Raw genomic sequence first — 26,372 nt, forward strand, 5'->3', positions numbered from 1 at the left:
GCACAGATTTACCATTTCCGTATTGATCACTACCATCAGCGTTTTTTGCTTTTTAGATGAAAGCAGAAATCCCTTTTGGCCGGCGCTCCACTGTTTCATGATAATCCTCGATCGCCTGGGATCTAAGGTTTGGGGACAACTGATTGATCCAATCCAAGCATTTCAAACCATCATCGCCAGCCCGAGCTACAATGATGAGATCGACTACATCAGGAAAAGTTGTCAGAGGTCTGAGCCTAAACTTGTTCTCACACGGAAGCTTTTCCACAAATTACTTTTTTTTTTTTTTTTTTTTTTTTTTTTTTTTTATAGTCTGCTGATCAGAGGCGATTTGTTTTCTGATGTGATCGATCTCCCGTCTGTATATATGTTTGTGCATTCATATAATATGTGGTGTGTGTGATCTCAGATACACAGGAGTATAACTTTTTGTCTTTCTAAAGGCTAACAAAGTTAGAGCCTGACTCTGAAGATGATGACTTGGTCTCCTGTAGTCAGATGGTGTACAGCTTCAACACTGAAAAACCAAAAAAGGTAAAACTGGGCAAAATGAGCCCAAACTTATTTAAGAACTAACCTCAGGTTATGAAGAGACGTGCTTCAGGAGATTGAAAAATACAATTTTTATTGAAGATAAATACTCAAAAAATGTACAACTTAAAAATTCAGGGAATCTCTCAGTTGACAAACTGGAAATATGCATACATTTATAAATGGATGAATACATTTAAGAGTTTGGTTCTCTGTTCAGGATCAGACTGCAGTGCAAGTGCCAATATAGTTATAAATTAAATCCTGTGTAGTAGCCACAAGGTGAGCCTGTTCAGAGTGCCCATAAATACAATTGCCCGCATATAAATGTAGTATAGATATGCACCATTTACTTACAGTCCAAAATCTGTATGTGAGTCCACAGTAGCTGCACCCCGACAACGCCATTTTGCCACACTTCTATCGATCTAGTCATTTATTTTATGTTCCACTTTTATATTGGCTACTAATGATTAAGTAAGTTACCGTATATACTCGAGTATAAGCCAAGATTTTCAGCCCATTTTTGGGGGCTGAAAGTTCCCCTCTCGGCTTATACTCGAGTCATACCCAGGGGTCGGCAGGGGAGGGGAGTCTAATAATACTCACCTGCTCCCAGCGTGGTCCCTGCAGGTCCCTGGTTCTCACCGCGCTGCAGCTTCTTCCTGTATTGAGCGGTCACATGGTACCACTCATTACAGTAATAAATATGGACCCCACTCCACTCCCATAGGGGTGGAGCCGCATATTCATTACTGTAATGAGCGGTAACGGTGACCGCTCAGTACAGGAAGAAGCTGCGGTGCCAGAGAACCAGGGACCGCGTCAGGAGCAGGTGAGCATAACTGGGAGGGGGAGCGCTGCGCGATATTCACCTCTCCTCGTTCCGGGCGCCGCTCCGTCTTCTGCAGTGACGCTCAGGTCAGAGGGCGCGATGACGTGGTTAGTGCGCGCCCTCTGCCTGAACGTCGGTGCAGATGACGCTGAAGACGGAGCGGCGCCGGAACGAAGTCAGGTGAATATTGAAAGTGCCGGGGGCCTGAGCGTCGAGAGGTGAGCATGTGATTTTTTTTTTTTTTTTTTACGCAGCAACAGCATATGGTGCAAGTGTCTGTATGGAGCATCTTATGGGGCCATAATCAACGCATGTGCAGCACTGTATGGGGCAACTATCTTTATGGAGCATCTTATGGGGCCATAACGTTTGTGCAGCATTATATGGGGTAAATATCTCTATGGAGCATCTTATGGGGCCATAATCAGCACTTGTGCAGCATTATATTGGGCAAATGTGTCTATGGAGCATCCTATGGGGCCATTATTAACCTTTATTCGGGATTATATGGGGCATATTTAGTATGGAGCATCTTATGGGGCCCATCATAAACTGTATGGAGCATTATATGGGGCTCCTGATTCAATATGGATATTCAAAACACTTAACCTACTGATGTCTCAATTAATTTTACTTTTATTGGTATCTATTTTTATTTTTGACATTTACCGATAGATGCTGCATTTTCCACCCTAGGCTTATACTCGAATCATTAAGTTTTCCCAGTTTTTTTTGTGGCAAAATTAGGGGTCTCAGCTTATACTCGGGTTAGCTTCTACTCAAGTATATACGGTATTTTAGGTTGTTTTTTTGTTTTTTTTTTTCTTCTTAAATCGTAGCCAGATGAGGGCTTGTTTTATGGGGGACGAATAAGTCTTTTTTTTTTTTTTTTTTTTTTTTTTTTGGGGGGGGTGGGGGGTAGATGTGACTTTTTGGTCCCTTATTTTTATTTTAGATTAGCAATTCTCTTGTGGATTTTACCGTGTGGGTTAAGTAAATTGTTAAGGCTTTTTTTTTTTTAAGTCCTACAAGGAGACTTACGATCCTATATGATACACTGCACTGCTTACCCAATGCTCATGTGAAGTACACATTATGCCTGTGCATTGGGCTTCCATACATGTCATCGCAACAAAAAACCCCATAAGGTATAATACTCAAGGGAATAAGAAGAGTTCCCAGAATTATTGATTTAAAAATATTATTTCATTGTATATCTTTGCCAGAACTAACTTAGAACTTACATTGTGTAAGGGGTAATCCTGGGAGGGATATAGGACATCTGTAACTTCATTTTGGTATTTGTGGACCTGCTATATGATATATAGACCCCTATATCTGTATATAGTAATCCCTTTATATATTGCATAGGTTGTGCCACTATAGGTTTACGGATGGGATAGATTATATATATATATATATTTATTTTTTTTTATTATTGATTGGTCTTTTTGATGTGCTTTGCATTTGATGATATATCCCCATTTGGTTCTGCTTGGTGTCCCCAGATGGTATTTTGCTTTTTTAGATTTTAATTTATATTTAATAAATATATATTTTTAATCAATAATTTTGGGAACTCTTCTTATTCCCTTGAGTATTATACCTTATGGGAGTTTTTGTTGCGATATTATGTTGAAGTGCCCCTTTAATTTTGGACATTTTTAATATTTCCATACATGTCAGACCAAGAGGTCATTGGAGGTCTCTTGCTGCTACAGCACCCCATGATTGCATGGACAGAGGTAGGGAGCTTCTTCCCTCTCAAATAGCTTAGATTGCTACAGCTTGTGGCATTTGGGCTTTTGAACAGATGAGATCAGTGGTTTCTGTGATCTTGGCCATTTAAAGCCCAAGCCAAGCGGCCATTAGCCAGGTGACTGCCATACCTGGAATAGGGGACACCTATCACAGGCTTCTAAAGTGCAAATTGGGTTTATGTAATAAAAACATCACCACCCCTGCCCAAAGGCGGTACATAGCATTGCATGCTGAGCTGCTGTACTGCATATATTGCTTAGACAGGTATTTTTATTTTCCTTGTGGCATGTTTTCAGTCTTTCCATCTATATTTTCAGGACACTGGATGGAAAGGTGCAATTTGCCCTGACTATTGCCCAAACATGTATGAAGATATGCAAAGCTTGGCTAATATTCTGCAGTCTGACATTGGCCAGGATATGCGGGTCCACAACAGCACCTTCTTGTGGTTCATACCCTACGTGCAGTCAGTCATGGACTTGAAAGACCTGGGGGTGGCGTATATCATGGAAGTGATTCACCACCTGTACTCTGAAATAAAGGATGTCCTCAATCAAAGGAGCAGTCAGTGCGACAAGGTCACTGAGCTTTTTATCAGGGTCCTGATTTCTATTGTTGAACTGCATAGAAGCAAAAAGTGCCTTCACTTACTCTGGGTGAGCTCTCACAAGTGGGTTGAGGCTCTTGTCAAGGGCTCCATGATTCCCATCATAGACATGGCGGCACGGCACAATCCAACAACTTCCACTTCCTCGCCTTTGTCGTCTTCACCAAACTCTCAGGCATCTTCCTCAGTGCAGTCTGCTTGTATACAGCTGATACGAAGCCTTTTGCGCGAGGGCTACCATTTGGGGCAGAACTCAAGCTGTAAGCAATATCTAGATAAACTCAATCTCGTCATTAGGAGAAACGTTCTTTGGAATCTGGACTTTAGCAAATCCGACATTCACGGTCTACAAAGTTGCCTTACCCAAGTTATTAAGAGCATTAAGGACCGGACGGCGATGATCCCTAATTCTGTTCTGGAGCCGACGACCACAAACAAGGTTCATTCTGTTCCTTTCATTAAGACTGAAAGGATGGAGGAGGATGATGAATGGTTCGGGCGTAGTAGTAGGTCTCCAGATATTGCTTCCGGCAGGTCTTTTGAGTCTGGATGTAGCAGTGTGGCCTCTCCTGATATCGAGCCACCTGCTTTCGGCAAGCCTTCAGGACAAGGTGCAGGAGGGTTACCTTTCTCAGTTAAAAAGGAACCCCAAGATGTTGGAACCAAAGAAACAGAGCTCCGCTCTTCCTTGCTTAAGTCTGTGTTAAAGACGTCAATCAAAAAGGAACAGCTAGATGAAATGCCTGTCCAAGAAAATCTGGCGCTGCAAAAAGAGCCAACGGGATGGAAGTCAAAACTGTGCAAAGTCATGGCAAAGTCTTCAAGTAAAAAGGATAAAAACAAAGCTCCAGCGCTTGAAAGTAACATCAGCCACAGCACTGAGATGGTTAATATGGTCAAGCCGTGCTATGTGCGCATTAAGAAGGAGCAAGACTTGTGGGATAGAGCAAAATCTTGTGGTTACAGAAGCGACTGTAGTGAAGGAAGTGACAACGATGACATACCACTGTCGCAGGTCCGGAAATCCTTGCATGAAAGGGTTAAAAGTGCTGTTGCAGACAACCTTCCAGTTAGTGAACAGCTTAAACAATTGTCGCTAGGAAGCGATCAGTCGGTCATATCGATTAAGAGTGAGCCCAACCATCTGAGAGAGACTGTTTGCAAAGAGCACGTAATGGATAGCGAAGCTGATGACGATCTTCCATTGTCCGAAGTTAAAGAAAGGTTGCTGCTAAAAACTGTTAAAAAGATGGATCCTGACAATCCCAGAGACTATAAGGATTCTGATCGATTGGCTGCTCAAGAGGTGACTCCAAGCCAAGACTTTGCCTCTATAGAGAGGAAAGTGAAGGGAGCTGCAAGGTTTTTGATCTTAGATGACTCCTCTGAAACAGAAATGTCCTCTGATCCGATCATAACCATCTCTGATTCTTCAGACGACGAGCTGAAAGACTTTATTAGGTTTGGAAAAGTGGAAAAACAGAAAGATTTGAGTTCTTCTTCCTCAGCTAAACTTGCACAAGTGAAAAGCGCAGAAATAAAGCAAGAGCCGGAGAACTGTGACGAGTACAACTCCCAGTGTTTCGAGTTTGAGACGCGGGACGACATCTACTCAGCGTGGGGAGACTCGCAACTCGAAGAGGAAAAACCCAATAACTGCAAAAAACCCGAAATCGACCAAAGTCCTGACGACAAAAATCTTGACTTGAGTGGTAACTTTGATCAGTGGGGGTATGACACTGATTATATCTGTGATGACGACATTGAAAGAGCTGCAGAGGATGCTGAGAAGCAATTCCAAGAGTCAGTTGAAACCGCTGCTCCGGGTGGTGAATGTAAAAGCGATAGATCTTTAAGCGAGAAAATGAGCATCTTAGAGTTTTATGGGAAACTTTTATCTGAAACAGATACTAAAAATCCTACATTTGATTCTAGAAGAAAACAATCCAAAACTGCTAAAGAAACCCCCTCGATGGCGACAGAGGCAAAAGTGGAGGCTTCCAGAAAGCATAAGACTTTCAGTGCCAAAACCACAAAAGGCAAAAGCCCGCTGAAGGCACATGGAAAACCACAAAAGATTCGGAGCCCGGGCAAAGTGTTACCCGCTGTGATCCCACCAAAGAAAATACGCAAGTGTCCTGAGCTGACCTCACCTGCTGAACAACTAGGCCTAAAGAAGGGGCCTCGCAAAGCTTTCGACTTATCCCAACGGTCTCTTGATAGCTTAACAGAGCTACGCAACTATGGAAAGTCGGCTGGGTTTGTGGAAACCAAGAAGCAGAAAGCAAAATTCATCTCTCCACAATCTATTATGGTGAAGGGGAACAAAAAGATGTTGGCTTGTCAAGATCGTCAGTTTTACCGTCAGTCTAGACCGAAGAATGTTGAAAAAAGGATGTCAAGTGAGAAAGTGGAAAATGTCTACCTAACGTCGGAAAATTCTGTAAAGTCAATGAGAAAAACGACGGATGACTGCTCCTATCCACAGAGCAGGCTTGACAAGAATGAAACACTGCATGAAATCTCAAAGAAAATGGAATCTCCAAAGATATCACCACAAATCTCTACCGATCCCAAAACAATGAGAGAAGTGTCCAATAGCCTGGAAAAGCCCATCATGGCTCAACCTCCTCCACCTGTGCCAAGGGTTACAGAGACTGAATTGGAGGATTACGAAGATGAAGACGAGGACAACTTATTTTTAACCCAAACTGATCCAGTTGATATGGACCTGTGCTCACAGGTGGAGTCCAAAATCATCGAAGACAAATGGCCGTATCCGTTCATTGTCAGGGAGGAACCTGCAGCTGAACAAGAGGCAAAAGAAACCATCAAGTGCAAATATACGGGCTGCTCCGAGCCTCTGCTGGGTTCTGGTAATCATTGTCCTATGCACGTCACATCTGAGAAAACCGATGATCACCTGTTTGTTAGACCTGGTTTGCCTCCATCTGTCCAAAAACCTACAAAAGCAGCTACAGCCAAGATTTTCAGCACTGAGACTGCTTCCCGAACTGCCAGCCTCACAAAGGACCTGGAAAATATCCCAAAGTATCCATCACTTCCAAAGCCTAGAAATCAACTTCCAAAACCTCCTCTTCCTAAATTAGTCCTGCCACAGAGGAATTATCCGGTCTCCATGCCGACAAGTGGCATTTTACAGCCCCTAACCAATCAAAATAACGTCCCGCTTCCACCCGCCACAAACACCAGCGCAGATAAGTTAACTATAGCTGGACGCTTGCCAGCAATGGATCAGGCCTGGCTCATGAAGGAGGTCTTACACTGGAAATATGACATGTTTGACAACTTCCAGCATTTCGGAGCCCCCAGTAATCTGTGCACATTACCACTGATGAAGGTGCCGCTGATGTTCTCCTCCTATGATGAGTATTTTAAGGTCTTCTTCCCTCTGATGCTCCAGAATGCCTTTGAACAAGTAAGATATAATTTTTTTTTTTTTTCCAATTACAAGTGAAGCTTTTCTCGGAGGTTGTCACATTGATTTTACTAATGTCCTGTATGTTAATAGTTGGCGCAAGAATGGCTAGGAAGACGGAGGCCACAAAGCTCCCATCCATATAAACTCCACCTGCAAAATTTCTGCCTCGATAGCCAGGTCAACCGGGGAGAATTTCGAGGTAAAATCCTTTTTTATATCGAATTTAATTTACGGTAAGCTTGGTAAAACTATTTTCCAGAAACCATGCCATTCATGTCCAAATGCCATGTGTGGAATTGCAGCTCCGTTTTGATAGAGTGGCTGCAATACTAGACACAACCTATAGATGAAAGGCCCTGTTTCTAAGCCTGGACAGTCCCTTAAGTCCCTCGTTTTGTAAGTTTCAGCTTTTCACATTGGTTTTCTTACTTTTTCCATTTAACAGCCTGGATACGGGATAAAGACTTAAACTTTCAACATCACCCAAAAGAGGACGACTTGGTCTTTCTGCTCACATCAGACAGCCATTCCCCAGATGAAAGGGAGCCCCCAGCATCACTGGTCTATCATTTTGGACATGTCTTCCGATTTACCCGTTCGCAAAAAGCACAATACTGTAAGTAGAAAGTCAGGAGGATGGACCTGCTCTGGGATTTTTCCATGTATTAAGTGGTAGCACTTCTAAGCAAGTCCAGAAATTGTGGGTAATTCTAGAACTAGATTTGTCATGTTCAGAACCAGTTTTCACCCATAAAGTTGGTGACCGTTATTTACATAGGCTTCAATGGAATACTGCCCCTTCCTAACTTAAGTTTTGCCACTCGGGTCAGTGTGGATTAATGTGAACCCATAAATGGCGGCAAGAAGAGATCTACAGTAAAGTGTCTCATTTGATTGTATTCCTTGTATTTTAGTTGAGAAGGAGCAGTACACTTTTTGTGACTTGTGTATCCACACATATGGAAACCTGTCGGCATTCCGCGATCAGCAGGTGCAGTGCATCATAATCGGAAGCTTTGTAACAATCCTGCGGCAATTTAAAGCGCTACTCCAGCTACAGAGGAACCCACTGTTCCGACCCATCATTCATCCCAACAGATCAGACTTCTTACCGAAAGACAGCGCTGACAATAATTGCGCCAGCCCTGTAAGTGCTTCGTATGGAGAGTCTGCCTGTGGCTGTAGTGTGCTGAGCCAGGTTGACTCCTTCTGCGGAGGGCAGCCTGTTATCTCTGATTTTGGGTCCTGCAGTGGATTCACATTTTACAATCTATTTTCTCATCCTCAGATTCTCAACTTGAAAGAATATAACAGCGACCAGAGACTCGCAATCGAGCGGGCATACATCATGGTGACGCAACACCCCCGATTGCCCAAGATGTGTCTGGTACATGGACCTCCGGGAACGGGCAAATCTAAGACCATAGTTGGCCTGTTGTACAGGATTCTCATGGAGGTACGTTGTACATAAGTGAATGACCCAACTTTTTCTAAAGGTGGAGCTGCTGGCTATCAGCCGATTGCTGTGGGTCACTTGGAGTGTGAGGATAACGGCAAAGCGGCCAATTTAAGAGAAACCTGGTATCACATCTTTTCTGATAAACAGGTGATAATGGTCCTGTTGAGTCCTCCAGAGGTGGGGCTGCTCATTCCAGATGATAGACTGGACGAGGAAAGATGTGGTCATGTGTTCATACTGGCGTGATTACTAAAGCGTATGTCTTCTCTGTAGAAAAGGAACAGCAATATCCCGGATCAGAACCTGAATGCCAAAAATAAGCGCAACAGAGTTCTGATATGTGCCCCATCCAACGCAGCGCTGGACGACCTGATGAAGAAGATCATTCTGGAGTTCAAGGAGAAATGCCATGACAAGAAGAATCCCCTAGGTAAGGAGGTAGTTGACTGCCTAAAGAAGATATCCACCCCCAAAAATGTGTGTGTGTGTATAATATATATATATCTAACACACACACACACACACACACACACACACACACACACATAATGTGTATATGTATATATATATATATATATAATAAAAAAAATTTATATTCCTCTTGCAAGGCTGCTCTGCCAGTCTCCGTGATTGTTTCAGACGAGTAAATGACCATGGTGTTGGAAGTCTACAGACTGTACATCCAGTTTTAGCTGGGCAAGCATGTGTCTGCCTCTTATAGTGACTGCCAGCAGCGGTCAAATGCCAGTCTCTACGAAACAGGCAGTGGTGGGCTCCAGGCAGCCTTGGAATAGACCCCACCCCGCCCCCACAGAGATCAATAAGGCAGATTTACTTTATTATGGACTTATTGCATGATAGGAAACTGTGGAGACATAAACCTGGTGCGACTGGGAGCAGAGAAGAGCATTGACCCTGATGTTGTCAAGTTCAGTCTGGATTGTCAAGTCAACCACAAAATCAGTGAGTGAGGCCTGCTGCCCCATGGTTCATACACTGGTGGCAGTGCGCTGAATGTCAGCTCTGCTTTAGACCTTCCTCCCTGGATGAAGATTTGATTCTTGCATTCTTTTCAGGCAGAGCTCACCAGGATCAAGGAATTTTCCGACAGAAGGAAGCCTTGGACAAGCAGCTGGACCAACTGTCCCGCCAGAGAGCGATGGAGCGCTGCAACAAGCATACTGTGAGTTCAGCGTGATTTGCCCTAAGTTGTGTTAGTACCGTGTTTCCCCGAAAGTAAGACCCTGTCTTACATTAATTTTACCCCAAAAAGTCCCACCCTGTCTTACTTTCGGGGGAGGTCTTACATTAGCCGGAAAAAAAATATGACAATTTTCAAATTCAGTACAGTACTTAACGTTACACCGTTCAACTGGAAAGCAGACAACAAATCAAAGTACGGTAACAGTAACACACTACGGTACGGTACTGTACGGTAATTGCCGTATACCCTCTGCCTGCATACCATAACAGTGCCGTATCCCACTGCACATAGCCCCATACCCCATAACAGTGCCGTATCCCACTGCACACAGCCCCATACCCCATAACAGTGCCGTATCCCACTGCACACAGCCCCATACCCTATACAGTACATGTTTCCCTACTTGGTTTTTAAATGCTGGACGTTTTCCTCTGCGGTGCGGCTGTGGGTGCGGAAGGCCTGTGCTGCAGGGAACGCTGTGCCAATCAGCAGGGAAACAGCGGTGACGTGGGGCTGGGGCGGCCAATTACAGCCCGAGCTGCTGGGCCAATCAGCACTCGAGCTGATTGGCCAATCAGCGCTCGAGCCGGGGGCCGGCGGTGACGTGGGGAGCAGGGGCGGCCAATGAGCTGTTGAGCTGGGCGGATTGCGGGGTTAACACGGTGAGTTAACCCCATGAGCGCTGGACACCTCTGGAGCCTGGGGACCCAATGGGGGACAGCGGCGGCCCAAAGGTAAGGGCCTTACATTTCACAGCGGCCCCCCCAACCCTGCCTTACATTCGGGGGAGGCCTTACATTGGAGGACCCCCCCGAAACCCCCACACTGTCCTACTTTCGGGGGGGTCCTACTTTCGGGGAAACAGGGTATTAGGCGCTTCTGGATTTGCTTAGACATCAATCAAGTGTGGATGTAAACATGGAGTGAGAGGGGAAAAGCTGCTTCATAGGAAACATTCACTGAGCACGGAGCTTGCAGACTGTTAAAAGTCCACCTTTTGCAATGAGAAATCTTATCGGTGCATTGTACTGTGAGGTTGTTACCTGATCGGCAGGATGTTTTCTGTTATTTTGCAGTGTGAAGAGCTTGATCAGAAAATTAACAATCTGTCAAAAGAGCGGCAACTTCTGGCTAATAAACTGAGGGAGGTAAGAGTCAGGTATTGTTTGTGCCCTTAGGTACTGTGAAATTGTGATGGCTTTGACTACGCACTTCACTGCAGTCGTATGGTATTGCAGTGTATGGGGAGAGTGACTACCCTATAAAGCCATGCTGTTTTACGATTTGGTGCCATAACAGGCAATCTCCTGGTTGTGCCAGTAGCCACCAAAAATGGTGACTTGCATTTTAAAGCCCATGACATGCTAACCATGCAACTATGGCCACTTGCCAGATATCTGGCATTGGTTATGTAGTTTAGAGTAGGGCTTTACTGCCAGCCATCAATGCAAGATGTCTGCTTGCTATGGTGAATTATTATAGTCCTCCTGCCGTGGGCTGAGCTGGGCACATTGTGGTGGTCTGGTTGTTAATGAGACCTTGTCCTTATTTGAAGGTGCGCCGGAGACCACAGGAGGTCCAGAGGAATGTCATCCTGGAGTCGCATGTCATCTGCTGCACGCTGAGCACGAGTGGGGGACTGCTACTGGAGTCCGCCTTCAGGCAGCTGGGACACGAACCCTTCAGCTGTGTCATTGTGGACGAGGTTCGTTTCCTGGGCGTGGGTAGAAACCTAACGAGTGATGTGTAGAGATGCCCAGACTCACCGATCCTCCTCCCTCAGGCCGGACAGTCATGTGAGGTTGAGACCCTCATTCCCTTGCTCCACCGATGTACAAAGCTGATTTTGGTAGGAGACCCCGAGCAGCTCCCTCCCACCGTCATCTCCTCGGTAGGAAAAAATACGAAAATATTCTCTGCACAATATTTTTTATAATTAATCAAGATTTAGCTTTGCTATTTTCCAGCTTATTTCCTCATCACATCCAGAGCTGCATCAAAAATTAGACCTGTGACCTAACGCTCTATAGAAGTCACTAAATGCTCACAATGCACTGTTCTCTGGTAATGGGAAACCAGCAGAATTCTGAATGCAGCTCAAGATGTGACTGAAGAAGAAATCTTCTTGTAACTAGAGCAGTTGAATGATGTAATTTACTCCATTCCCTTTAGAAAGCTGAGGATTTGGGTTACGGGCAGTCCCTGATGGCACGGCTATGTCGGCAACTGGAAAGCTCAGGCCACGGCAGCCTCATTCTGCAGCTGACGGTGCAGTATCGGATGCACCCAGACATCTGTCTCTTCCCATCCAGCTATTTCTACAAACATGTACTGAAAACAGACCGGTGAGTGCAGCGAAGAGTTAGGGTATGTACAGATGTTCAGTAATTGGCAGTGCTTTGGACGCAGCACACGTCTGCTGTGTCCAAAGCGCTGCCGACTATTGAACGCCGATGAATTAGCATGTGTTCACTGAACTTGCGGATTCACCGCATCCGATACTTTGTACAGGTGAAATTCATCTTGCGGAGGCTCGCGTCTCTGCAAAGTAAATTGACATACTGTGGTCTGGAAAGACGTGCCACATGTCCGTCTCCGCAGGTGATCCGCGGGCGTCTTTCTTGAAATCCCATTCACTATGCTGTAACATCTGGACACTGCACAAGTAGTTAGCGTCCAACCCTCAGCACTTACTGACCGTGTACACCTTCCCTTACAATCGCAGTTCTCCCCCTCCACCCATTGTAAAGCTGGATTATTAGTTTCATCTATAAACTTTCTGCTGTTTTAGAAATAGAAAAATATCCAGCGTGTTGAATAAAATTCAGAAGTCTTTATTGAAGAATTAAAAAGTTGCACAAGTGTACATGGGCAGGAAAAAATGTGGAAATCTCGCATACGTGTTTCGGAATTTAATCCTTGCGCATTGCATTCTGTTTTTGGTCTACTACAATGAAGCAAGTACAATGTAAATATCTGAACTACTCTGGGGAAAAAAATAAATAAAAATCACTTGTTAAATTCACCCCAAGATGCCACTTTTACTTACTTTCGCATTCTCAGGATTATTTACCGCTTTATGACTAACATCTTCAGTACTTAGTAGAACCCCTCTTATTGTTATGACCTGCTGCAGACTGGATACATCTCTACACACTGGCTTATGGCAGCTTTCCTGGGAAATCTCTGCCCGTTCATCATGGGTAAGGGTGTCCAGATCAGTAATCTCAGGTTTGCACCCGTTCACATCCCACCAAAGCTTTTCTATTGGGTTCAGGTCGGGTGACTGACGGCCACTCCAGAATCTTCCAGGACTTCTTCTGACCCCGAGCCTTGGTGGACTGTGAGATGCTGGGCTCATTGTCCTGTTGGAAGGTCCATGGGCGCCGGAGCTTCACTGTAGACATCCCTGATTCTTGAGTTCTGGCACAGAGATCTTCAGTTTAGTATTCGCCTTTCTCTACAGACTGAGACCTCAGCGCCGGCTGCCACCAGATCTCGCTGCAGGTTTTCTAGCTCCGGCCCCTGAGGAATCTGAGGCAGCCGGTGACTGCCTCCTGTTCCTGCAGCCGCTGCTCCTGTCACCTCTGCTTCCCACCATATCCGTACAGACACTATCTACTACGCCATCTTGTCTTCTCTTTGTGGAGCCCCCTCTTGTGCAGACACGTCCCCCCTCACTGGGTATTTGATGTTTTATCTCATGGTCGGTTATAATCTCTGGATTATTACAGCTGAAGACAAATGGCTCTTATGGGGGATTCTAATAATGAGACTACAGGGGTCAGTAAAAAGGCGTTTTGTGGTGAATTTGGAGAAAACGATCTATTGTTCAGAAATTTACATTTTAATTAACCCATGAAACAAGCAGTAATAATAATAATTTTTATTTATATAGCGCCAACATATTCCGCAGCGCTTTACAAATTATAGAGAAAAGGTTTCCTGGCAGCGGTGGGATTCGAACCCACGCCCCCGAAGAGACTGGAGTAATGGTGTATTAATTTTACTAAAGAACCAGATTTACACCAGGGGGAGACTGATCGCATCTGGCTATGATGGTGCTAGAATAGGCAACTGTGTGTGATCGCATTGTCTCATGTTTCTGCAGAGCGACGGAGGAGGTGCGGTGTTCTTCCGAGTGGCCCTTCCAGCCGTACATGGTGTTCGATGTGGCAGATGGCTATGAGATGAAGGAGAAGGAGTAAGGGCAGAATTAATCATGGTGACCCCATCTCAGCTGCGACTTTGGTGCAGTTATGTCCTATATTAACAGCTAGGACCTCAGACCAATACACTGTAACAAACTAGGACAGGAGTGTATTACTGTGGAGTGACTAGACTGATACACTGTAGCAAACCTTCAGACAGGTTTCTCAGCCTGTTTTCATTCACTAACAGCAAGCATAGTTCTTGAAATGTAAAGTATACTAATATACCTTTTAGGATGGGGACTGTTGTCTGTGCGATTATACCCACACACCCAAACAGGGCTGTAAAGAGTAACACATGACCCCTCAGAACCTGGAGGTATCACATGATCTGTCTCTGAAGATGATGCAATTTGCGAGTGGATGTCACATGATTCTGCTTCCAGCTACTGACTGGCCAAACCAGATCACGTGATGTACCCTGGCTGACATTGCTGGGGGTTCTGAACATTAACATGCCTTCCTTCTCCTGCAGATCATTTGCCAACCCGCAAGAAATAAAAATGGTGGTGGCGTTGATGAAGCTCATTAAAAGCAAGAAGGAGTTTACTTTCCGTGGTATCGGGATCATCACCCCGTACCGTGCCCAGAAGATGTTGATCATCAACGCGCTCCAGAAAGATTTTGGAACAGACTCCAGGTGAGAGGTAGCCTGTACTGAATGTGGTGGAGAAGCAGGGAGGGCCTCTTCTGATGGATGTCCCCTTACCCAATCTAATGTTTCCATTCTTGTATATCACCTGCTCCTTCTGGCTTGACTAGTCGCAGCAGACATGACCTTGTGTTAATTTAACCTCTTGTGTCTTTTAGACGTATTGAAGTGGATACGGTGGATGGATTCCAGGGGCGGCAGAAGGACTGTATCATCGTGACGTGTGTGCGGGCAAACTTCGGCCAAGGGTCTATCGGGTGAGTCTTGTCGTTGTATAGACAGTTTATGGCCTTCTGCCATTAAAGGATTTGTCCATCACTAGGACATCCCCTTCTCAATGAGTGGTTTCCCCATAAAAAAAAAAACCCCCTGTGAAGAAACTGGATTATATCTTAACTACCCAGATGACTGTTTTGCTTACAAGTCACCATTACTGGCTTACACAAGCAAAAGTATAGATAACAGCATATTCTTTTTGGTTTGCTAAAAATAGTCTGGGTAATTAAGATCTAAACCAGTTTCTTCACAACCGCTATACTTGCCTCCTGTACCAGCTCTGTTCCAGCGGTGTTGGCATTTGCTCTACTGTGGGGTTGTTCACGCAAGCCCAATCAGCGCTGGCTTCTCTCTCCCCGGCTTTGGACCAAGTAATTGAGAGGACGTGAACGGTAGCTGCAGTTCTAACTTCTTGTTAATTATTTGTTAGAACTGGGGTCCTGCTCACTTCCTGTCAATTACTTAGTTTTCTGAAGGCAGGAAGAGAAGCCAGCATTGTTTGGGCTCATGTCACCAACCCCTCACGGGAGCCCTGGGAGGGCAAGAGCTGGGACGGGAGGCGAGTACTTGTGCTTTTATTTTAATGGGAAAAAAATGCTATGATTGAGAAGGGATTGCCTAATGGTGGACAACCCCTCCAATGTTCTACGCCTTCTGCCTTACATTTAGGTTCCTGGCCAGTCGGCAAAGGTTGAACGTGACCATCACGAGGGCCCGGTTCAGTCTTTTCATCCTGGGGAACCTAAGGACCCTAATGGTGAGCAACACCCTGATAATGTCCAGCATAATGGTGATCTTATGGGGGCAGGACGGTTTCTGTACATCCTATCACTCATCTCATAGAGTACTACAGGTACCCTGAAATGGTTGATAACAGAGTAATAGACCACCTAGTACACCAGGGCTAATGTGCTTAGCTGGTAGAGCTGGGGACAGCCTGCTCCTTTATGATTCACAGGTGTATACATGGATTGCTCTAGGACTTCATAAGCTGCTCATGTCTTCTTGCAGGAGAATAAGGACTGGAACCACTTGATTCAGGATGCCAAAAGGCGAGGGGCACTCTTCACAACTAAGGAGGAGCTGTACCAGAAAGACGTCAACAGGATCTTGAAACTGAAACCTGTTGTAGTGCGGACGTCTCCTAACCATGCAAGTGGGCCAGTGGTGGAGCGGCCAGCCTTAGCTGGCAGTCAATCCCATACTCCTCCTGCAGATGCATCGGCCAGAGACCACATCCTACCTCCAAAACCAGTGATCCAGGCCCCACAGCGACTCGTGGCACATCCAGCCGTGGACATTAGACCAATGCAGAACCGCACGGTGGCTCAGGTTCAACCATCTTTCAGAAGAGGGAAGCTGGAAGATCCCAGACTGGCACGGCGGCAAGAGTCCAGAGATCTCAAACCTTCAGCGGGAGAGAAGTCAAGAGCAGCACATCCCCACAGCCGCTCCCAGACGCACTACTCCTCATCATCATCAGTAGCTGGAGTCAAGCGCCCCTCACATCCCGCCTACAGAGACCAGCTACCACCCAGCATAGCACATGGCTACTCCAGAGACCAGGACTATCGAAATAAGAACGTGCAGTTTGACTATAACCAGGATGCCAAAAAGAGGAAAGTCTCCTAGCGGCTGCAAAGTTTACCCCATGGCCAGGACTTTGTCTTCTATACCAGTTGCTGCCAAGTATTCAGCACTTAATGGCACTTTAGAGACCTGGTGCACCATTAGTTAATGGGGTGTATATAAATGAGGCGCAATCATTGTACAGTAAAACGCTCTGCACCTTTCTCATAGACTTGTAATTTTTTTAAATGCTCGTTTTTGTCAAGATTTTTTTCTTGCTGTCAATGGATGGGAATATTGCTCTTCGGAGCAGAAATGTCAGCTGGATGTGAGTTGCTAAATTTGACCTTGTTCTGCTTCTACAGCTGGTGTTTGTTACTGTGTGTCAGCACCTAGAAGGTTGTCTGCATTGTAACAACCCATCAGATTTAGGAGGCAAGTGGGGAGTCTTTCTTGCATGTACATGTATGATACTGGCTGATCGTGCATCCCAGCAGGTGTGTGGAGCCATAACGTCATCAGCGCCAATCATCTCTGGCTGCGGCCATGAGTGGCGAACTCCCTGTAATCAGGGCCAATTCGGAATGTTGTCATCCACTGACTGCAAGCAGCGGTATTGATAAAGGTGGGTGCTTTGAACATGGCCTATTAGACAGCTCCAGAGCTCTTTATTACACTATGCCTTATACATTTTGTTTGTACAGTTCTGATATTTGAATTTAACACATTCTATAGCAGTGTGATCACTCCAAGTTCTCGCTCACAGATTTGTGAGGATGACTGGACAAGCAATGTTCTGCAAGTTTTTATTTTTATAAACTGATCGAACCTGCTACGTGTTTGTTGACCAGTGATTTTTAGCCTGTACCTGCAGTGGATGACAAGGACTGATGTAGCGAGAAGTCACAAAAGTGGTGAAAGGCTAAAATCCCGCTTCGGTCTGTTGGACAAGGGGAGTTTCCTTCTCACCAGTCCCAATGTATGAGGTAACGGAAGGTAGTTATCGTAGCTTAAAAGGCAGTCTGTCGCCCCCAACTTCAGCTAAACTAATCAACTAGTCGTAGAGTACTTAGTCCCTATAAAGAAATCCTATTGAGTATTTTGAGTTTTATCCATAAAATGATCTTTAACCATATGCTAATATTATTGCACGGTGCACCTGGGTCTTGGCCAAAAGCCTCAGTGCACGTTCTGCCCCTCTCCCTGTGCTGACTGACAGTGCAGTCTGCATTGAATACTGAGCCCTGTGTACCCACACTGACTGCAGGAGCGGAGCAGGGGTGCAAATATCCCTTTCATCTCTGCAGTAGGGAGCTGCTGCAGGTGAGAGATTTGTGCACATCTGCTCTGCTCCTGCAGTTAATGTGTACACAGGGCTCAATAGTCAGTGCAGACCCCTCTGCTGCGAGCGAGCGTGAGCAGAGTGTCAGGCTACTGTGATCCGATCCTCTCTCATGTGAGAATTGGATCACAGGTGCAGAGAATGAGATTCATTTCTCCATTGCCTGTATTGATTGTAGGGTGCAGTCCAATGTTTTTCACGTACCCATTGACTAGGTAGGGTGTCTGCCGTGTGAGATACACTGCTAATAACCGCAAGCTACAATTTTTTTTTTCTCATTGAATAGCACTGGTCAGATTGCAATGTGAGGTTTTCTCGCATTGCACTCCTCCGTATTATACACCAGTGTGAGCGAGCCCTAGAGCAGAGAGGCTGCACTTTTAACATTGATTACTAAAACATATGCAAGATGGTTTTATAAACAGCTAAGATGCCAAAACTTGGTTCACTGTCCAAACATTTCTGGACTTATGTACTCAGTGAGTGAAGCTCTGGAGTATAATGCAGGCTGCAACTCGGGATAAGTAATGTATGTACACAGTGACTGCACCAGCAGAACAGTGAGTGCAGCTCTGGAGTATAATACAGGATGTAACTCAGGATCAGTACAGGATCAGTAACGTATGTACACAGTGACAGCACCAGCAGAATAGTGAGTGCAGCTCTGGGGTATAATACAGCATAAGTAATGTATGTACACAGTGACTGCACCAGCAGAATAGTGAGTGCAGCTCTGGGGTATAATACAGCATAAGTAATGTATGTACACAGTGACTGCACCAGCAGAATAGTGAGTGCAGCTCTGGGGTATAATACAGCATAAGTAATGTATGTACACAGTGACTGCACCAGCAGAATAGTGAGTGCAGCTCTGGGGTATAATAAAAGATGTAACTCGGGATCAGTAATGTATGTACACAGTGACTGCACCAGCAGAATAGTGAGTGCAGCTCTGAAGACATTGGCTGCACTGTAATTTTTTTTTTCCCTTTATCACTTCATTGGGGGACACAGGTAACCATGGGTGTATGCTGCTGTTGCTAGGAGGCTGACACTATGCAAAGGAAAATAGCTCCTCCTCCACCCACCGACAGGCACAAAGTACCTCAGTTTAAGCTTAGTGTCTGTAGGAGGCAGACCTGGATCAGATCCCAGATGCTTTTTTTTTTTTTTTTTTTCAGGTCACCTGTTTTTTTTTTTTTTTTTAAATTGATCTTTTTCCTTTTGTCTTTCAGGTTTCTTCATCTTCTGGGTAACAGGGTGTAATTTCTCACCCTGTGTTCCCACCGATAGAGCAGTGTGATGTCACCCACATCGCCCACTCTCAGACCCACAGGCAGGCCTTTATCCCGTCACCCTTACGGGTGTTTCAGGGCGATTCCTGGTGGTCAGTCCTTGCCTTTTCCCCTCCTCACCCCTCTCCCTGGAGCGGGCTGAAAGGAAGACGGTGGTCACCAGCGGTGGCCTTCCCCTTCGTGTAAGGGGTTGATGCCGTCTTCTACACTGTCCGGAGACGGTGTGGGAAGGAGGACCCTTTTCTACTAGTGACCCTCATCCATCCGGGGGTTCCTGATGATGTCCTCGTCAGTGGAATTCCGGACTCAACTTTACAGGTATGCCCTTTTCTCTGTCCTTGGCAGCTACCTGCCTGCCTCACTGTTTACCTGCGACAGGACAGCCGCACAGAATATGGCGCCACTGAACGGCTGCAGCCATTTTTTCTTCATCCTGGCTAGTGCTTCGTTAATGCCCCTTTCCTGTAGTACGCGCTACTGTGCCCAATCAACGGGCCGGTTCTCTCTCCTTCTGTGCTGGCCAGAGCCACGCCCCCCACATTATCATGGGTCTTCTTGCCCGATGCCTATATCTCTGGCGGCATAGCCAATAGGAGGGGCCCCTGCTCCCTGACACGGCCGGCACAAATTGGCCAGCCAAGCACTCCAATGTACAGATGTGGCAAATTTAGTCCCTGGCTTTGGGCCTTTTCCCGAACTCTGTAGCCATGCCCCCTTACTGGGCTCCTGGCCAGTCATAGGCAGTCTTCTGCTTAGCCACACCCCCTTACTGGAACCTTGGCTAATCAGTGTGGGCCCCCTCTGTTGAGCGCGTTTTCTCTATCGCCTCATTGGGGGACACAGGAACCATGGGTGTATGCTGCTGCCACTATGCAAATAAAAAAGTTAGCTCCTCCTCTGCAGTATACACCCTACCGACAGGAAGTAGGATATTCAGTTTAGCTTAGTGTCAGAAGGAGGTGGACACTTCATTAGACCCTTATCTACCTCAATGTGCGTCGTTTTCTGGAGGGATACGGGCTGAACAGTCACACCTGTAATCCCACACTATGGACTATGAGTACGGCATGTACTGCCACCCCGTATCCTCATAGATCCAACAGCAGGGCCATGATCCTAGCACACAAGCGTGCTCAGAAGTCCGGTCCTTGCTCCGTCGCCCACCAGAGCCTGTCGGTTGGAGGAGATGAGGACGTCCATCAGCTCCATGGACGTCTGACACCCATCCCAGTTAGGAATTGGGGATCCCTCTGGGCCTCTATTTTATTAAGGACTGCAGTACTTGTTTGGCGTGTCCCACGGGGCAGGGATCGTCGCTGCACTGCAGCGGCCTTGCTGATCGCTTCTCCTCCTTGTTCCATGGGGGGGCTGCTCTATCTTCCTCCAGCGTGACGTCTTTTTTCAGCCTGCGCTGCCTTTTTATTCTCCCAGCTCTCTCCTGCTCCAGCGGCTTCTACAGGCAGCTCCACTGCCTACTTTCCCCGGCGGCCACGTTCCACTGTGGCACGGCGGCCTTAGCAGGCAGCCGCGCTGTTTTCCCTCAGCGGTCGCCATCTCCCCGACGGCCGCACTGCTCGTTCCTCAGCGCAGCGGCCCTTGCCAGCTTTCGCGGCCTCCAATTTAGGCCCCGGCTGCTGCGGGGCCTACTTCCAGCACCGCGACTCCACCCACTTCCGGTTTGCTCGGGTGTGCTTTTCTCCCGCCCGACAATCTTCCTCCGTGCAGTCTCTGCCCACCAGCGCCATCTTGGTGCTCGCGGATGCACGGTACATTCCAGCTTGGCGCCACACTTCGCCACTCCCCCCTTTACAGAGCGCGCATTCTGCCATCCGGGCGTCCTTCCATACAGCCTTCCTGCCTAAAGGGGATACTTCTCCGGAGGTCCACCGCAAGCCGACAGCTTCCTCCATCTGAAATCCGTTTTTCATCTGCCGTGAGTAGCTCTGCACTGCAGACTGACACTCCCCTCTGCCCCTGTCCCCTAACCCTCTGCCATTTTTTTTAGGGACTCTTCAAGATGTCTACCTCTAAGGGAGGCTGCTCTCGCCCCCCTACTTCTTCCTCTACTACTTCTGCCTTAGTCAAATACTTTGCATGTTCGTCCTGTAGCTGCAAACTTCCCTCAGGTCAGTCCTCTCCACTCTGTCAGGCCTGCAGCAACTCGATTGTTCCCACCGCTCCGCTTGAGAGTGATACCCCCACCCCAGACAGGGCTTCCTCTCTGTCACAATCGGTAGCGGATCTAACTCGGGTGTCTCAAACTCTGGTGTCCGTGCTGGATCGATTACCCCTGCAGACCCCCGCAATAGCCAGCGGGTCGCAGGAGCCTCCGTCCGAGCCCTCCATTCTAAGTGCAAAAGGTCCAGACAGGAACTCTGGTCTGAGTCCTCTTCTAGCTCAATCTTGCCACACGGTCCTCCTCCTGCGGTCGGTTTCCTCCCGGTCCTCCTCCCTTGAGGCAGGCGAGGCGTTCTCTGATGCGTCCTTGGAGGATATTTTGGAGCTGGATTCTAACCAAATCGCTACCATGAGGGATATGGTTCAGAATCTCATTGGAGCGATAAATCAGACCTGTGGCATCAAAGATACCTCTACAGAACCCGCAGAATAGGCGGTTTCATTTAAACGGTCAAAACCAACTTCCAAGGTCTTTGCCCCACACACTGAATTTGTGGTGGTACTTGCCAGGGGAAAGGTGAACCATACCACATGCTTTCAAACAGGGAAGCGTCTAGGCATCCTATATTCCTTCTCCCCTGAGCTCATCGCTAACTGGACTGATTCCTCGGCAAGAAGCGGGCAATTCTGGACTTGTCAGTCCCCAGATTGTTCTTCCACTTTCCAATGCAGCATCCCTCATGGATTCCAAGGATACAATTATTATAGAATCGCTGGATAAATCAGCTTTTGAAGCGGCTGCTTCTGCTTTGTGCCTAAGCCATTGCCTCTACCTGGGTCTCGGGGACCATAGCTAGATGGACCAAACAGCCTTGGTAAGGGAACCCCGGCTGGAGCTCCTCCTGGGGAGCTAGCCGACCTGACGGACCAGATTTCTTATGCAGGGAAATATTTGGTATCTGCCTCCCTAGATGCGCGGCTTGTGCAGCTCAGGTGTCCAGCAATATGGTGGCCATCTGTCGGAATATTCGGCTCTACACACGGCAGGCGGACTTGTCTTCAAAGAAGTCCCTTACCAGCCTCCACTTCCAGGGGACCCGTCTCTGACTACATGCTGGTACAAATTATTAAGGACGCCACGGGAGGCAGAAGTTCCCTCCAAGCCTCGCCGGCCTCCCCTGAAATGGCAGTTCAGCTCCCTTTTTGTCTCTTCGCTTTTTCGCGGCGTCGGAAGATTCCTCTAGCTAAAACAGACCACGGTCTCATCTGGGTACAGGAAAGGCTTCCTTCAAGCCTACCTCTTCCTGGCGTTCCCGCAACTCGCATGGTAGGTCCACTAGGCTTAGACCTGGCAGATCTTCCTCAGCATAACACGTGCTAAGGGCCCAGCGTTCCTCCCAGTTGGGCGGGCGTGTCCTGTTTTTTTTCAGGGATGTTTGGCTGGCCTCGGTGGAGGACGCATAGCTCAGGGAGGTGGTATCCACTGGATACAAGATTAGGTTCGCTTCGCGGCCCCGGAATGGTTTCTTCGAATCCCGCCCTCTTAAAAAAAAAATCCTACTCTGATCCAAGGTTTCTTTGCGTCCATTACCTTCCTCCTTTGTTTGGAGATTATAGTTTCTGTCCCACAGCAGAAGTTCTATTCAAACCTGCTTGTAGTGCCGATGAAGAGCGGCGCAGTTCGACCCATCCTGGCTCTGAAGTTAGTAAACAGAAGGTTCTGCCTGCGGCATTTCAGGATGAGGTTCCTCTGTTCAGTTCTGGCTTCCATGGAACCACAGGAATTCCTGTGCTCCATAGATATCCAAGACGCCTATCTCCATGTTCTGATTTTCCCAGCACACCTGAGTTTCTTGCGTTTCGCGGTGCAGAAGAGTCATTTCCAGTTTGTCGCCCTGCCACTCGGTCTTGCGACCGCTCCCAGTGTCTTCATAAAGATCATGGCTACATTTATGGCCATTTTGAGGATCAGGGGCCTAGTGCTAATTCCATACCTCAACATCCTCATCAAGGCTCTGCCCCTCTCTCAGGCCCAGGAGAGAGTGACCATCATCCTCGACTTCCTGTCCCTTTTCTGGTGGCTGGTCAACATAACAAAGTCTTGTCTTGTTCCGAGTCAGCGCCTCGTCCTCTTAGGCATGCTGTTTGACACCGTCAGTCGAGGGTTTTTCTTCTCGAGGAGAAGCGGGCAATTCTGCAGAACGAAGTTCGCTCTCTTCAAGGCCCTTGGCTGCCTTCCTTCCGTTCAGTAATGAAGGTCCTGTGACGCATGGTGACAGCATCAGAAGCGTTCCCTTCTGCGCTGTTCCACTTGAGACCACTTCAGCAGGCCATCCTTTCTCAGTGGGACAGGCCTGTGCTGTCTCTGGATTGTCCGGTTCGGCTTTCCGTCCGATTCTAATACTCTCAACTGGTGGCTGTCATCCCCTCTCATTCCCCAGGTCCGATCCTCCCTTCTCGCCCATGGCAGGTGGTGATGACGGTCACCAGCCTTCCTGGCTGGGACGCGATTTCTCGCCACCCGTCAGTGAAGGGGGCATTGGTCGGAGCAAGAGTCCTCTCTGCCGATCGACACCCTTGAGATAGGGGCCATTCTTCTGTCCCTGAGTCACTGGGAAAGGCTTCTCAGAGGTCTGCCATTCAGAATCCAGACGTCCAATGCCTCGGCTGTGGCATATGTCAATCACCAGGGAGGGAATCATAGTCTCTTGGCAATGGCGGAGGTATCCAAGATCCTCCTCTGGGCAGAGGCGACGGTTTTGGCACTATTCGCAGTGCATATCCCCTGCGTGGACAACTAGACCGCAGTGTTTTTCTCTGCCGCAAGGCCCTTGCGGCAGGAGAATGGTCCCTGCATCAGGAGGTCTTCCTTTAAATTTCCCTTTGATGGGGAACTCCGGACGCGGATCTCTTGGCGTCCCGACTGCTCAGGAAGGTTCTACCGTTTGCTTCCAGGTCCGTGATCCTCTTGTTGTGGATACCGATGCTTTGGCCATTCCTGGGTCGCATTTTGTACTTCCCTATCTGTTTCCTCCCCTTCCCTTTCTTCCCAGGCTGTTGAAGATCAATGCGGAGGGGGTGCCGGTCATTCTGATCGCACCAGAAGGTTCTGGTTCGCTGAGATCACTAATCTCCTTGCGGACTCCCACTTGAGGCCCTTAGACAGGCCAGATCTTCTGTACCAAGGACCGATCTGCCACAGAGTCCTTGGTTGCTCAATTTAACAGCTTTGCTGTTGAAACCTTCCATTTTGGCTGTTTTCTCAAGGCGGGACTTGATGCTGGCCTTGCCCTTAGTTCTCTAAAGGGTCAGGTAGCAACCCTTTCCATGCTCTTTCTGAAGTCCCTTTCAGAAGTTCTTAGCTACTGGCTATCACGGTACAAAGATGTATATCCGTCCCGTTCTCAGATCAGAACTTTCCTTCAAGGAGTAGCGCATGCAGCTCTCCCGTACCAGACTCCAATGGATTCCTGGGACCTCAATCTTGTTCTGGATGCTCAGTGGGGTTCCCCCCTTAAACCTCCCCATGAAGCCTCACTGTCTGTCCTGTCCTGCGAGGTGGTGTTTCTGGTGGCCATCACCTCCATTAGGCGCGCCACGGAGTTGGTGGCTCTCTCCTGTCGCCCCATTTCTTGGTTCTTCACCAGGATACGGTAGTTTTACGGCCTTCATCGCCTTTTCTTCCCAGGGTGGTGTCCTCCTTTTACTTGAATAAGATCGTCCTTCCCACCTTTTGTCCTGCTCCGACCTATTCTCTGGGGCATTCGCTGAACAGGCTAGACCTGGTCAGGGCGGTGAGGATCTATTTGTCTAGGACCGCCTTCTTTAGGAAGACGGACCATCTATTTGTCATTCCAGACGGTAAGCTAGGAGGCCTGCCAGCCTCCAAGATTACAATTGCTCTCTGGATCAGAACTACTATTCTGGAGACTTACCGCGTCAAGAACAGAGTGACTCCTCCTGGGATTAAGACTCACTCTGCCCCGAGCAGTGGGCGCCTCCCGGGCGGTACACCATGGGGCATCCGCCCTACAACCTTACTAGGCGGCAATCTGGTGTTCCATTCACTCATTTGCCAAATGTTATAAGCTCCATACCTACGCTTTGGCAGTTGCCAGCCTAGGCGGAAGGATCTTGCAGGCGGCAATGGTGAGTCCTCCGACCTGAACGGAGTTTTCTCTGTCCCCCATGATAACACCAAGGAGAGAGGGGATCCGCCCACCAAGTACAGGAAACCTACATTTAAAAAGGCGGTACCTCTCTCCCGCATCAGTTTGGTTTCCTGTCCTTGATGGGAAACCTGCAGCAGATCTTACCTCAGATCGACGTTGGATTCCGGGGCCAGTCAGACCGGTTCAGGCAGCGTGGGTTCCCTGCCTCTGCTAGGCTGGGCCACCGCTGGGATCAGTAGTTCTCTAGGGTGCGCGGGGAGCAGCAGCAGCAGCGTTGCTGCTCCCAGGAAGAATCCTCACTAAACGAGGGGCTTCCAGATTGGCACCAGGGAGCCCGCAACAAAACCACCGTGAGGGGTCCCTCCAGGGGTGGAATGCATCGCGATAACGTGCGCCTTAACAGCCGCATCAGGACATGCTGGGGCGGCGCGCGTGTGCACAGTGAGCTGCGCAATGCATGATGGTCCCGGTGTGGACGCGCACGCAGCGTGGAACATGCAGCCACTCTATATTCAATGGGGGTCGCTTCACTGGCTGGTTGCCCTAATGGAGTACAGCCAGTGCTCCCCAACAGCCATGAGTGACCCTGAACTGCAGGGATCACCAGCGCAGGAACCGCAGCAGCAGCAAAAACGCCGGCAGCAGGGGAAAGGAACCCCTTATGGCCAGCAGCTTGGATCTGGGGTACGGTCAGGATCCCAGCACAGCAAGAATTCTAGTGCTGCATCCGGACCAAAGGAGCATCCCGTAGTGGATATGGACCATCCACAGCCGGTACTGAGGGGCACACCAGGTGGTAAGTGGTCTCCGTGAATGCTCCGGCTAATAGAGCCTACTCTTTCTCTTGCTTGTCTTCTTAGGGAAAGAAAAGCTCAGGGAAGTCCAAACACAGAATCTG

The 26,372-nt window shown here is 47.8% G+C and overlaps 1 protein-coding gene across 1 annotated transcript in view; it reads left to right on the forward strand.

The window, feature by feature from the left end:
* Window positions 1-17,380, forward strand: part of SETX (senataxin) — a 41,710-nt gene extending 24,330 nt beyond the window's left edge. Inside the window, exons 7-25 of the mRNA XM_069747578.1 lie at window positions 57-228; window positions 444-534; window positions 3,445-7,173; window positions 7,267-7,375; window positions 7,622-7,792; window positions 8,091-8,323; window positions 8,465-8,632; window positions 8,909-9,065; window positions 9,497-9,598; window positions 9,712-9,818; window positions 10,916-10,987; window positions 11,395-11,544; window positions 11,623-11,730; window positions 12,012-12,184; window positions 13,951-14,043; window positions 14,526-14,690; window positions 14,861-14,959; window positions 15,648-15,735; window positions 15,990-17,380. Of these exons, the coding sequence (XP_069603679.1) occupies window positions 57-228; window positions 444-534; window positions 3,445-7,173; window positions 7,267-7,375; window positions 7,622-7,792; window positions 8,091-8,323; window positions 8,465-8,632; window positions 8,909-9,065; window positions 9,497-9,598; window positions 9,712-9,818; window positions 10,916-10,987; window positions 11,395-11,544; window positions 11,623-11,730; window positions 12,012-12,184; window positions 13,951-14,043; window positions 14,526-14,690; window positions 14,861-14,959; window positions 15,648-15,735; window positions 15,990-16,610 (6,608 nt within the window). The 3' untranslated portion in view covers window positions 16,611-17,380. The remainder of the gene's footprint in view (window positions 1-56; window positions 229-443; window positions 535-3,444; window positions 7,174-7,266; window positions 7,376-7,621; window positions 7,793-8,090; window positions 8,324-8,464; window positions 8,633-8,908; window positions 9,066-9,496; window positions 9,599-9,711; window positions 9,819-10,915; window positions 10,988-11,394; window positions 11,545-11,622; window positions 11,731-12,011; window positions 12,185-13,950; window positions 14,044-14,525; window positions 14,691-14,860; window positions 14,960-15,647; window positions 15,736-15,989) is intronic.
* The last annotated feature ends 8,992 nt before the right edge of the window (window positions 17,381-26,372 follow it).

The sequence above is a fragment of the Ranitomeya imitator genome, chromosome 2 (assembly GCF_032444005.1).
Source record: "Ranitomeya imitator isolate aRanImi1 chromosome 2, aRanImi1.pri, whole genome shotgun sequence".
Classification (NCBI taxonomy): Eukaryota; Metazoa; Chordata; class Amphibia; order Anura; family Dendrobatidae; genus Ranitomeya; species Ranitomeya imitator.